We start from the raw sequence: 13,485 nt of genomic DNA, 5'->3' as shown, positions 1-13,485 counted from the left end.
ACTTGACTCCATTTGACACAAACCATCCATAGAAGCCCAGCTCAAGGGTGTGTTTGCTGTTGACCTTCGCACATAATTTATGCCCTCAATTCACAGTGTCAACAACAGAAGAGTAAAACTCATAACCACAAAGCAGATTCTGTGTTCAACGACACATGGCTTGTTTTAATTGATCATTATAACCGCATATTGGGGCCCTTTGAACGTGCTGGCATGCCTTGAATATGACACAGTTTAAGTGCCTAGAATGATTACAATAGAGCAAACATTTCACTAACAATATTTGTGATGAACCAATGATGAAGAACGGTGTTATAAAATTTTTTTTTCAGAGGAATAACTAGGTTGCCTCATGGGAAAAATTAAATTATAAGAAAAAGTGGCCTTTTCAAGTTTTCAAACTTTACTCCTAAATCCACAGTAAGTACACTCACACTGATAAAAGAAAGCAGATCTCATAGCAAACTGTAATAGTTCTAAATAACCATGAGGCTAGGGTTGGCAGAGGGTCTTCCTCTTTTCTAAATACCAGATTTCTGAATTTGGTAAATTATTTGCAATTTTCATAATTTGGAATTTTGATAGATTTTATTCTGAGATCTCGGAATGGTTGAAAACTGGGACATGGAATGCCTAACTTTGTGAATTACCATATCAAAGAAATTATAAATGTGGTGACTAGCACTGCCTATATTGTATAAGCCCCAAGACTTTGATCTTGAGAAATTCCACTCTATAGCTATAGTTCTTTGGCTTTGTTTCAAGTGACCATGTGTTTTTAAGGGGATCTTTTGGGACAAGGATTGATGTCTTATTCATTCCATAAATCCAGAATCTCACTCTGGAGTTAACAAAAGGGAGGTACCTCACTAATCTCTATAGACTCTGGCTTCAGAAATGTCCTTTCCTTCTACCCAAGTTAAAGCAGTTAAGAAGCAATGGAAGTGGAGCTTTTGCTCCTTTGATTCCATCTTCTTCATCCAAAGCTAAGTCATTGTAGGCACCTTCTAGCTGAGACCTCCATTGGGCAGTTCAAATCGTTTCTCTCACCTCAGGACTTCTTGAAATTTCTACTTATAGTTTCTAAATGTGTATATTGAAATGTCCAGGTTTCTGTGGGCTAGGTCATCATTTTGAACTTCATCAGAACTATCATAGCCAGCTATAATTTATGTTAATCTGGTTAGTTTAACTTTTGTTACCTGGAATTAATTTACTCTATGTGCTGCTTTTCTATAAAGTAATATTTACATGTAACATTCAAATGATGATTTATTTGGTTAAAAGTAAAAAGAAAAGGTAAATTATTTAAGGTAAGTATTTAGATATAATAAATATTATGCATTTTAAATCCTTAGAATGGATTTATTTTTATATTTATTTCATCTTAGTTTGTCTAGAACAATATGGCTTTCAAAGCAGAAGTGGTTTTTACATGGATAATTATATTCATTTCAATCAATGGGGTACAGTTCAGGGCCTATAGATAACTTGATATTTGAAACAGAGCTTTGTGTAGAAAGGTAGCAGTAGACAATTATTTTTGCTCCCCGAAATAAATTTGTAGGGCAACTCTTCTTAAAGTGAGGTTACTTGTAGCAGACATCTCATCTCAGGTGTTTTAAATATTAGATCATAGCTCAAATGTTGTACCAGAATCTCTTCAGGAGGGGCCTAGGAATCCATGTTGTTTATAGCAGTTGGGAAAATCATAAGTCTTAGAGTTTTGTTTTTAATCTAGGCTAGAGCACAGTCTCAAAATAGGGTCTTAGTTTAAAAGATTTTTGGATTTCTTTAGGATACCAGGTAAATTTCTTTGGTCCTTACATTATGCCCTTTGAGAGCCTGTTCTGTTTAAATTCAGTTTTATAATTTAATTTCTTAATTCTGTCAATCAAGAAAAAACTAATAATATAATAAATGCATTGTTCAGAGAATAAATAGTGAAAATAATATGGGAAATACACATCCTCCCCCAATAGAGAAAATACACAAGGGAATAGAATATTGGGCTGGTGTAATTAATCACTCTGGGTGCTTAATTGATGTTTTATGAAAGCTTATCAAATCAATGAAATTTGCCCCCCCCAATTTTGTCACCTATGTACAGAATTATATAAGATGTGGACTCATGAATTTTGATGGTATACTCTTTAGATGCAAAATGCTCAGTCCCATTCTATCCTGAATAGGACATTCAGTGTAAGGAATTTTTTCCGTTTAATTTGAACAGGTTAGGATTTTTCACTCTTCCTGTTGGCAATGCAAAATCACTCGAGCAGACTATGATGAGAGGATGGGGGTCTCTCTGGGACATCCTGGTAGTGGGGAGCATAGATTGTAATGAGTGAGGAAACTGGAAGTGGGGATAGGTTTATGCATTGCACAACTCTGTGAACTCCATGGTTCTAAGTGCTGAGGAAATAAATGGTGGGGGGCAGGGAAGACCCCTCATAATCTACTAGGAGGAGACAGTCAACATACAGCACATTAATGAAAAAAATATCTGATAAGAGCCATTGCAGATAATCAAAATGGGGTGATGTGATAGAAAGCCACTGGGCACCTACTTTAGATAGAGAGATAGGATGAAATAATTGAGAGACCTTAGAGCTCAGGAAGAAGCATACATGAGTTGTGTTGTGATAAGAAAAAAAAAAGAGAGATGTGGGGAAATGGGAGGAAAAATATTACATACTTTTATGCTATAGTTGATTTGAGAGTTAGTCATTTTTCTTTGGTGTTACCTTTATAAAGAAGTATATATTATTGATTAAAAATTATTTTAATCTTTGATTGTAATTAAACATTTTACATTTTCTCCCTCAATATAAATTCACGTTGGCTGACTTTACTTTAAAGCATTGGTTTTCTTCTCTCTCTGTGTGTATCAGTATCTCTTCGAAGAATACACATACACCTGGTCTTTTTACCCAGTTACTCTGGTCATAGTAGATTAAGAAAAGACCTGGGCACATTCATTGAAAAGAAAAAGAAAACAATGCTTCAAAAGTGATTTACACTGTGAACCTCTAAATGGAACCAGTTTTTAGAAATAGTCTATTACTGCCTGATCAGGCAGTAGTGAAGCAAACAGAGCCTCAGCCTGAGATGCTGAGGACCAAAGTTCAAAACCTTGAGGCTGCTGGCTTGAGCATGGGTTCACTAGCTTGAGCACGGGAGGGTCGCCAACTTGATTGTGGGATCATAGACATGACCTCATGGTTGCTGGCTTGAACCCAAGGGTCATTGGCTTGAAACCCAAGGTCGCTGGTTTGAGCCCAGGGGTCACTGGCTCGGGTGGAGCTTCTCCATCAAGGCACATCATAAGAAAGCAATCAATGAATAACTAAAGTGCCACAACTATGAGTTAATGCTTCTCAACTCTCTCCCTTCTTGTCTGTCCCTTCCCTCTCTCTCTCTCTCTCTCTCTCCCGCCCTTCACATACACACAAAAAAATTGTCTATTACTATTCTAGACTCATTAAGAGAGTAACATATAATGGTATCATACAATGGAAAAATTTAACTAAAATTCCTTTGACTCCCCTCACCCCATAAGCATTTACCCCAGCCAAAGGGACTAATCCAAAGTACCCCTGACTCTTCAATTATAAATGAACCTGATATGAATGAAATACAGAACTATTCTATTATAGAATCAGGTTTCAAAGATTCTTAATTGCAATTACTGAACTAGTAGTATCAGAAATACCTTGGACCCTGTGAAAAGTACAGATTCTTAGATCCTACCACAGACTTACTAAATCAGAAAATCTTGGGGTGGTTTTTAATAAATCCAGTGATTTGTACACATAATCTTGAGAGCTGCTGGCATACCCATCCTTATGTTAATTGACAAAATAAATTTATTTACATATTTTAAAGTGACACTTCTTAATACTTTCTATGGAACACTGGATTGTATGTATCCAAAGCATTGGCCAGAGACCAGCTCCATAATGGAATTAATCAGTATTGTCTAAGTAAATAAAATTCTGGAGTTGATTGAATGGCACACAACATGACCATTTTTTTTTGATATGTCCGTTCCACATCAGATTTTAACAGAATACCAAATACCTGAGTCTCTTTTTTATCTTTAGCTGTAATATATACACATATCATATGATTTTCTACTCAATTCAAGATCTTTATTTTCAATGATTCTTCTCCAAGTTGTCTGCAGTGCCCCTGCCAGTCTGCCCAGATAGGTCTGTAAGAGTCTGACCAGTGAGCAATCCAGAACACTGACTGATTGTAGGGAATCACCCATCTAACCTTGAACCCTCTATGACTTAGATTGGAGAACTTTAGTTAAAAGCCCTGAGTGGATGTCTCTTGGATGCAAAACCAAGAAACTGTGTGAGTGAGTGAGTGACCTTTGTGCAGACACAAAGAAATGAAAGTGAACAGGCTTTAGAAAAATTAGCCTAGGGGCTCTAGATTGGCCCTTTTTTGGTGCTTGTTAAATATTAGCAAAAGAAAAAGGAAGTACTGACCCAAATTAGCCCTTTCTCCATGTCAGCAAAATGGCACTAGTCATTTTTTCCCCTTATCACCTGACCTCCCTCCCTTTTAATCCTGTTACCTCAGTTCTGCTTCTGATCAATAAAAGCTAAGGGAGAAGGAAATTCAGGAGGTCTTATTTGCCTCCCTTGGCAGGCCTCCTTCTCTCCCTTTTGACATAAGTTTGTGTCTTGAGTAGTTTTCTTCCATGCAACACTGGTAGTTTCCAGTGGGCTGAAGTACTACAACCGACGTGTGGTAGACTAATGAGTGAACAACAGAGGAGACTATAGAGTTGTAGGAGTGACTCTGCCAGCCTTGGCAACCCTGGGACCAGTCCATGGTGGCTTTATTTATTAGCAATAGAACAACAACAAAGCTTTTCAATGTTTGGGGAAAAACATTCCAAAACTGACAATATTTGCTGCAGTAAATTTTTAAAATAAAAGCAGGATACTTACTGAGCCATAGAGTTTCCCCTTCTTGTTCATGGCTAAATAATAGTTGCTGTTAATGGCTTTGACGGCAACAACTCCGATTTCCACTGAAGTTATCTCCAGGATACCTGAAAGATACAATTAAAAAGGCTATGCTTAAGGAGTCATACAAATTTAGTTGAAAGAAAGAAAAATCAGCAGAAACCACTGAGTTTATTTTTGATGGTTCTAAAATCAAAAGGTTTAAACAAAATTAGAAATAAAACCTTATCCCCTTTCCAGGTGCCTAAAAACTCAGGAGCTGTACAGAAACAGGTAGTAGTTCTTTAAAAGAATCCCCTTATATTTTACTCTGAGCACACAGGGAAAATATTGTTTTAATTAAAATGCTTCCTTTGCTAACTCTGCATTTTCAACTCCATAAATATTGAAACAACTCTACTCATCTTAGCCTAGATTTCACAAAAATTTATCAGAGAGCACATCTGTACTAGGGTATTAAATTAAATCTATAGCATATGTCAATAATATGTCAGACTTACCTCAATCTGTAAAAACAGTGGTAAACTGTTTCTTTTTTGTAGGACACTTAGATAAACTAAATCTTTTGGCTACATTTAACTGATAAATTTAGTTTTGGCAAATGCGTTGACATTTCGAGTTACAGAAGAACTAATCCCACATCCACACTGTCTTTAAAATAGCAGAATCACTACTCAGGGTTGGGAGAAAATCTATCAGCATTTTTTAAAGTTTTTTTTTTTTTTCTAGAAATAATGGGAAACTGAGGGATAATTGAGAGGCGTTTTCACCTAATAAACAAGTTTTGTTTGATACATCTAGAGAGAATGTTCCCTGAAAAGTTTGTAGGTAACTAAAGAAAAAGCATCTGATATCTTCCTCAAAATGCCCACCCTATTTTAGGTTAAGAAGACCTTGGGTATTAACTATGTACTTCTTGTTTTATAACTCTCAGGAAAGCTTTCTCAGGGGTTGGAAGCAGCATTGTGACATCAAAGGCCTCTGGATCCCCAGTGGCTGGGTTTGAATTGACTTTGTATTTATTGGTGAATGATTGTAGCGGAAGTCACTGTGTTTCATTCCATTTCTGTAACGGGCAACATAATAGTACCTCTCTCATAGTCTTGTTGTGAGGATTAAGTCAGCTATATACATGTTAAGTAATTAGAGCTTGCCTACACCTTAGTGACTTAATTATTATTAGAGGGAAGTTCTCCAAGAGTTGTAGATCTTGGAACTTCTTCATCAAATTGTATAATCCTGAACAGGAACTCACAATTTACTATTGGTTTAGCCCATAAAATCTGGAAGTTTATTATATGTTAGCATTCATCCCTGGGCAGCTGAAACCTGTATAACTTTGTTAACTCAATATATTCAATAAAAAAGTAAATTAAAGAAATACTGTCCTAAGTATGGTTGCCACATTATATACTCTTCCCAATGAAAAAGAGTAGTTTGTTTTCAAGATAAGAATGCTCTTTCTTTCCCAGGTTGATGAGCCATGGGGAGGTCAATAGAAATGCTTGAGTTCTTCCATGGCAAAGGTGACAAAACCAGAGAGTCTTATGCTGGAACTCCATGCCATGGACCATTCTGTCCAGATATCCTGTAGGAAGCTGCTGACTTAACATAGCACACACTCTCATTAGTAGAGTAAGAGAGATCTTGATTGACAAGCTCAAACCAAGGAAAGATTGTAAAGGGTGAAGGAGATATTATCTATACTTTTAACATCTATTTTCTTTATGCTGATAGTTGCCTTCAAGGTATGAACTCATGCACACATGTGCATTTGCATATTTAAAGGAGTTCTTTCTTATAGTTTTCTTTAATTCTCATAACAATCCAATGAGGAGGTATTTCAAATGAATAAATGGAGGATACTGAGGTTGTATAACTCACACACAAGGTGATAAAGTGACACAGGCCAGTAACGATAAATCCAACATTTAAGCCTTATGTCAGACTATCCTGCTCTCAATCTCTTGAGTGTTTTGCCTCTACATCCTATCTCCCCACTCTTCCCTGTTTCCACATGAGAATCCTGTTGGAAAGCCATCTGATGAAATGACTCATAAGGTAAGTCTTTAACAGGCATGCAACAGAGGATAGTGTCTGAGTTTTAGAAAAGGAAATCTTATATATTGAATACTTTATGTTATATGCAGAAGATATAGAGCAAGGCAGTTGGTAGAAATCCTGGGCAAAATATTTAGGCTGCCCAAGAGGCAAGGAAACACCATCAACAAATTGTGAGGAGTTTCCTATGTGTGATTTTGTGCCTGGGAAGTGCTAGAATGAACGGCATGAAGGCTGATTTTAGCAAAGAATAAACGAAGATTTTTGAAGGTGAGTGAGAAGTCATGGGATTAAGTTGTAGTAACAGACTAAACTGGGAAAAGGAGAAATGTTGTGATACCAATATTACCTAATCCTTGGCTGATTATTTGTGAGAATGCACAGCACATGGTAGAGCATACATAGCTTAAAATCCATGGGTTCCTTTCCACTTTGCACAAAATAGAAACTCATTATTCAAGAAATCTATCAAGTAACCACTTGTTCCACTCTACAACTGGTTAAAGCTAGCTTAAAAAGGTTCTGTATGCATCAAAATAGAAAGAGAGAAGATGTTGGTTATTTAAGGTCCTTTCAAATTCTAAAAATAACTTTTTGTATACGTCATATGTCAGAAAATCATAATTTGATCATCTTGTGGCAATGACTGTCTCTGTTGTAAATATCTGTGAATGTGAGTGACTTTCTGAGACACTCATGTGTGGAGGACATCTCAATTTTTTATCAAGAATCTCTCCAAAAAAAAAAAAAAAGAATCTATTCAGTGTTCTCTGTTCTTTGGTGAGCAAGATCAAGTTCGCTTATACAAGCATTTTTGGAAAAGAACACTAGAATTTTGTTTGATAGTTGTTAGATTAATAACTTATAGTTCTACATGTGTATACTTCTGATGAAAACTTAAAATGCCAATTGAAGGATAGACTCCTTGGGGAAATTAAGTGTAGGACATATAGGCTCTTTCTGTATTTCTCATACCCTATGTGACCTTATAGTTATGTCAAAATGAAAGTTACAAAGGAAGCATTATTTTGTTACTCAAAGAAGTTAGAACCTGAAAATTATATCATCAACAAAAAAGAAACATAAATTATGTTTTACATTTATATAACTTAGGTATTTTTATAAATTTAAAGACACATTCTTGTAGTGAAATTCTATTAAGTTGTAACTACATGTTTTGATATCTCTCAAAAGATGAATATGCCAGGTGGTATTGTAAATCTGTTCAAGGGCTTTTGAACAGTTTAATTCAAACATGTAGGAAGACCTAATAGGAGGAGGATGCCCTTTTTAGAAAAGATAATACGAAGTAAAGTTATAGCTCCCTTCTTGCAAAGTCTATGTTTTATTGGGAATATAAGACAATGCTGAGAGAATTCCAATACAACATATGATGTGATGGTGAGTGCTTCAAAGGAAGACACAAGAGGCAAAAACAGAGGCAGTTCAGACTGATTGAGGTTCCAAGACAGAATAACTATTGGAAATGAGACCTGAACCGAGTTTTTTTTTTTTTTTTTTTTGTATTTTTCTGAAGTTGGAAACGGGGAGGCAGTCAGTCAGACTCCCACATGCGCCCAACCGGGATCCACCCGGCATGCCCACCAGGGGGCGATGCTCTGCCCATCTGGGGCATTGTTCTGTTGCAACCAGAGCCATTCTAGCGCCTGAGGCAGAGGCCATAGAGCCACCCCCAGCGCCCGGGCCACCTTTGCTCCAATGGAGCCCTGGCTGTGGGAAGGGAAGAGAGAGACAGAGAAGAAGGAGAGGGAGAGGGGTGGAGAAGCAGATGGGCGCTTCTCCTGTGTGCCTTGGCCGGGAATCGAGCCCAGGACTCCTGCATGCCAGGCCGACGCTCTACCACTGAGCCAACCGGCCAGGGCCCGAGTTTTGTAGGTTGAGTAAGAAGCTTCCAAGGGAAAGGGAAAGACATGAATAATACCCTTATGGTGAACAACATGATGTTTTCTGAAAAATTGTCAGTTTGGTTTACCAATTAGAGTAAAAGGAATAAGGCAGGAATTGTAAGACATAAAGTTGGGGAGGTAAGTCAGACTCAAGTTATCAAGTACCTTGTACGGACAATAAGGATTTAGGCAAATACAACATATTTTACCTAAAAATATATAACTCTTTAAAGAACACATTAGAAAAATCAAGCATTTAGCAAATTCTTTTAAATAAATAATAGTCATCTGTAAAGTTTATTTTTAATTATATTTGAAATCCTGGGTAATAAAGTTTGATAATCAACATTACAAAAGAGATTGTGATATAAATCAGCTCTTATTAATTGACAAATGATATCTAATGATGCACCATCACCATAGCAATGGAGAGGATTTTACAGACTGATGAACTCCATATGGAAATAGCCTAGAAGTCGTAATTTTTATGTAACTCGCAGAGTATGTCATGTTCTGATGAGTCCTTGAGTAGGAAATCTGAGGAGGTGGCCGCTCACCAGTGTCTTTCCTGGTTTGTGGTTTCATTCTTTACCAGAAGAGAGACATCTGATCCATTTTCTCCTGAGCAATCATTGGACCAAGGCTATTTGGGCTATTAGGATAAACAAGCTATTGTACTGGATAGTAACTTTCTCCCATCCAAGTACTAACCAGGCCCGACCCTGCTTAGCTTCCGAGATCAGATGAGATCGGGCACGTTCTGGGTGGTATGGCCGTAGACAACTATCTCCTTAAATATTTTTTCACAGACACAACAGGAGAAAGTATAAGACAAGTAAAACTTTCATAGAATGGATATTGATGGGGAAATGAGCCCTGTTATTCTCTACTAGATGAGCAGAATACGGCTAAGTGAAGGAATCATAGATTATTCGGCTAACAGGTACTGAGCACAGATGTGCAGGGTTTTCATTAACTCTCACTTTGGAGGATGCAAAGACAAACAAGATACAGGCTTTACTTTGAAGGAGCTTTAAAACCGGGTACAATATTGACACAATTAACTAATTACATTGAAGAAAAAATGGATCATGTGCTATATCAGAGAGAAAAGATGTTGGCTCTCATGGTTTTAAGTAGTAAAGAAGTCATCTGGGTAAAAGATGTTGGTGTTCAAGGTGAGCCTTCCAGGCGGAGGATTTGAGGGGCAGGATCTTACGAGGTGGGAACTTCTAAAGTTGAGTGGACTATTCTGGACAAAGAAAAGAAAATGAGTCAAGACAGGCCACCGGGAGAAAGAAGATCTCAGTGCCTGAGCCGATCTGGCTTTCCCCACTGACTGCACCATCGGTAAAAGCTTCATTGAGCAACAATGGTGCTTTCTTAGGAGAGGGATATACTTTTCCAAAAATCAGTTGTGAAACCTGGAAGCAGTTCAATCAATGTCAGAGCCTCATGAATTCAGAACTGGTCACGTCTGTTATTTTCCTCTAAACATTTTAACTCAAAATAGATGATAATGCTATATCATGTGATAGTTTAAGCCAGTGTGCTGAAATATATCACAATGAGTATAATGTAATACACAAATTCTAACTTCTCTAAATTAAATCTTTCTTTTTCTCATGATTGTCCGTGTCCTAAGGGATCTATTATATTCTAATATAGAAAAACCCACTGAGCTCCTTGAGCTTGTTTTCACATTTACACTCTAGACCAGGGGTCCCCAAACTTTTTACACAGGGGGCCAGTTTACTGTCCCTCAGACCGTTGGAGGGCTGGAATATAACAAAAACTATGAACAAATCCCTATGCACACTGCACATATCTTATTTTAAAGTAAAAAAAAATGGGAACAAATACAATATTTAAAATAAAGAACAAGTAAATTTAAATCAACTAACTGACCAGTATTTCAATGGGAACTATGGGCCTGCTTTTGGCTAATGATGGTCAATGTGCTCCTCTCACTGACCACCAATGAAAGAGGTGCCCCTTTCGGAAGTGCGGCGGGGGCCGGATAAATGGCCTCAGGGGGCCGGATGCGGCCCACGGGCCGTAGTTTGGGGACCCCTGCGCTAGACCTCAGAGATGATGTGACCAGACCCAAGAGCGTGGGGCTCCACGGGTCCAAACACGGTCTTCTTTCCCAGTCACTGTGGGTCTTATCTCTTTAACTACATATCTTTCTCAAAGAACCACAGCAACTGGAGTGGTCTTTCTTTATTTTTTATTAGAACAGGGCATACTTCATAATATATGCTCAACATATACTAATTGAATAAATAAACGAATCAATGAGTGCTTCTGAGTACAGGAAAACTAGGTGTGCATTACATAAATATATATATATTTTTATTAGAGTCATATTTGTAATCATTCATGAGAGGCATGAATGATTCCACATCTAATGAAAATGAAACTGAAAGTAAAAGGAAATGTCAAAGTGTTGTATGCTTCAAAGGAAAAGTCAGTGAAGTACAAAATATAATTTTTTATTTTATTTTTATTTTTTTAAGGGAGAGGAGGGGAGATAGAGAGACAGACTCCTGCATGTAACCTGACTGAGATCCACCCAGCAACCCCCACTTAGGGCTGATATCCCTATCAACCCAGCTATTCCCAGCACCTGAGGCCCACACTCTGACCAACTGAGCCACTTGCTGCAGGAGGAGAAGAAAGAGAGAAGGGGGAGAGAAACAGATGGTCACTTCTCATGTATGCCCTACCAGGGATGAAACATGGGACATCCACATGCCAGGTACATGCTCTATCCACTGAGCCAACTGGCCAGGGCCTAATTTTTTAAATATATCTCAGGAAATTATTATAAATCCGAAGCTCCTTTAAATTTTCTAAATAGTAGATGAGTGGCTCTGAAAATATTTATTATGAAAATTGTGAGAAAAGGGTTCTCAAACATGGATCAGAAAAGACATCCAGGTTGTGAGGTCTCTAGTCAAAGCAACATTCTTGATTAAAACAAACAAACAAACACCAATTGGAGCAAACTGAATTTAAAGACAGTAGTAGCACGAAAATCAAGAATGGATACAGAGCGACTCTTATGTGTCCTATGCATTCGCGTCTCATTTAATATTCACAAACCACATCAAGTAAATATTATATTCTTAACATGCTGAAACTGAGCCTTGAAGAAATTAAATAAGTTGGTGAACTCATACTCTCTGTAGTAATGGCAGATTTGGTGTTTGCATCCAAAGCCTGTTCTCTTGCCAGTATATCAAGCTTTGTTACATAAAGTTGAAAAGAACAATGTAACAAAAGCCATGATAAAGACAGTTGTACCTATTTTAAACACTTCTTCCATGTTCTAGCAAACACTTGATTTTTAGATTTCAAAAGTACTTTAGAGAAACATATGGCTTTGTCAACACAAAGGGATTAACTTTTATATAGATTAATTTTCTAGGTAATTAAAGTTTATAGCTCTTAGACTTTATTAAAAAATAATTTGGAACTTAAACTTTCCTTTTTTAAATTTTATCTAGAAAATTAAATTTAACAGGGTGACATTGATCAATGAGTACATAGGTTTCAGGTAAACATTTCTATAGTATTTGAACTGTTGATTATGTTGTACACCCATCACCCAAAGTCAAGTCTTTTTCCGTCACCTTATATTTGTCCTTCTTTACACATTCCCCCTACCCTCTCCCCCATGTCCCGATGTCCCTCTCCCCTGGTAACCACTTCACTTTTATCTGTGTCCATGAGTCTCAGTTTTATATCCCACCTATGTGTGAAATCATCCAGTTCTTAGCTTTCTCTGGTTGACTTATCTCACTCAGTATAATGTTCTCAAAGTCCATCCATGTTGTCATAAATGGCACTATGTCATCATTTCTTATAGCTGAGTAGTATTTCATTGTATATATATATATATAGGTACCGCATCTTTTTTATCCAATCCTCTATCGAGGGACACTTTGGTTGTTTCCATGTCTTGGCCACCGTGAACAGTGCTGTGATGGACATGGGGGGGCATGTGTTTCACTCATATCTTTGTTTATATATAGATATGATAATCAGAAATTAATGTTTTTTTCCTGATGACTCAGATCCATCAAAATCGGCTCTGAAGACTTTCCTGGCTCCGAAAGGAGAAAGCTCTCAGGAGCCCTTGAGCATCTCCATTTAAGCGAGCAGATAAATTAGATGTAGCCTTGTTAGAATGGAGTCAAAAATAGGAGCAAACTTTGGTAATACTCTGCTGAATCCAGGGCATGAGGTTTTGTGCGGAAACCCTAATACCTCCTCGTTATGGGGTCTCAGAGACCTCAGAGAGTGGAAGCCTAGACAAATGTGGTGGTTAAGTTCTAGGGGAAACATAAAAATCTCTAGCTTTACATCTAGCACAAACTATATTAGCTTTATCTTTCATGTCTATGGTCAAATAAATGTAGTAATTTTTCCTATGTTATAAAAATTATAATAGAAATTTTGCAAATGATTAAGTAGGGTATAATTCTGCTTCATAAATACTAGTGTTGAAAAAAGTTAAACAA

General features: G+C 37.2%; 1 protein-coding gene and 1 long non-coding RNA gene across 2 annotated transcripts in view; one reads left to right on the top strand and one right to left on the bottom strand.

The window, feature by feature from the left end:
• LOC136400916 (uncharacterized) overlaps window positions 1–13,485 on the top strand; it is a 448,134-nt gene that overhangs the window by 335,453 nt on the left and 99,196 nt on the right. The gene's annotated exons all lie outside the window — the stretch shown is intronic.
• FGF10 (fibroblast growth factor 10) overlaps window positions 1–13,485 on the bottom strand; it is an 87,421-nt gene that overhangs the window by 1,595 nt on the left and 72,341 nt on the right. The window contains exon 2 of the mRNA XM_066377991.1: window positions 4,971–5,074. Coding sequence (XP_066234088.1) covers window positions 4,971–5,074 — 104 coding nt within the window. The remainder of the gene's footprint in view (window positions 1–4,970; window positions 5,075–13,485) is intronic.

The sequence above is a fragment of the Saccopteryx leptura genome, chromosome 1 (assembly GCF_036850995.1).
Source record: "Saccopteryx leptura isolate mSacLep1 chromosome 1, mSacLep1_pri_phased_curated, whole genome shotgun sequence".
In the NCBI taxonomy this organism is placed as follows: domain Eukaryota; kingdom Metazoa; phylum Chordata; class Mammalia; order Chiroptera; family Emballonuridae; genus Saccopteryx; species Saccopteryx leptura.
The sequence above is the reverse complement of the archived record's forward strand: the minus strand, read 5'-3'. Positions and strand labels throughout refer to the sequence as shown.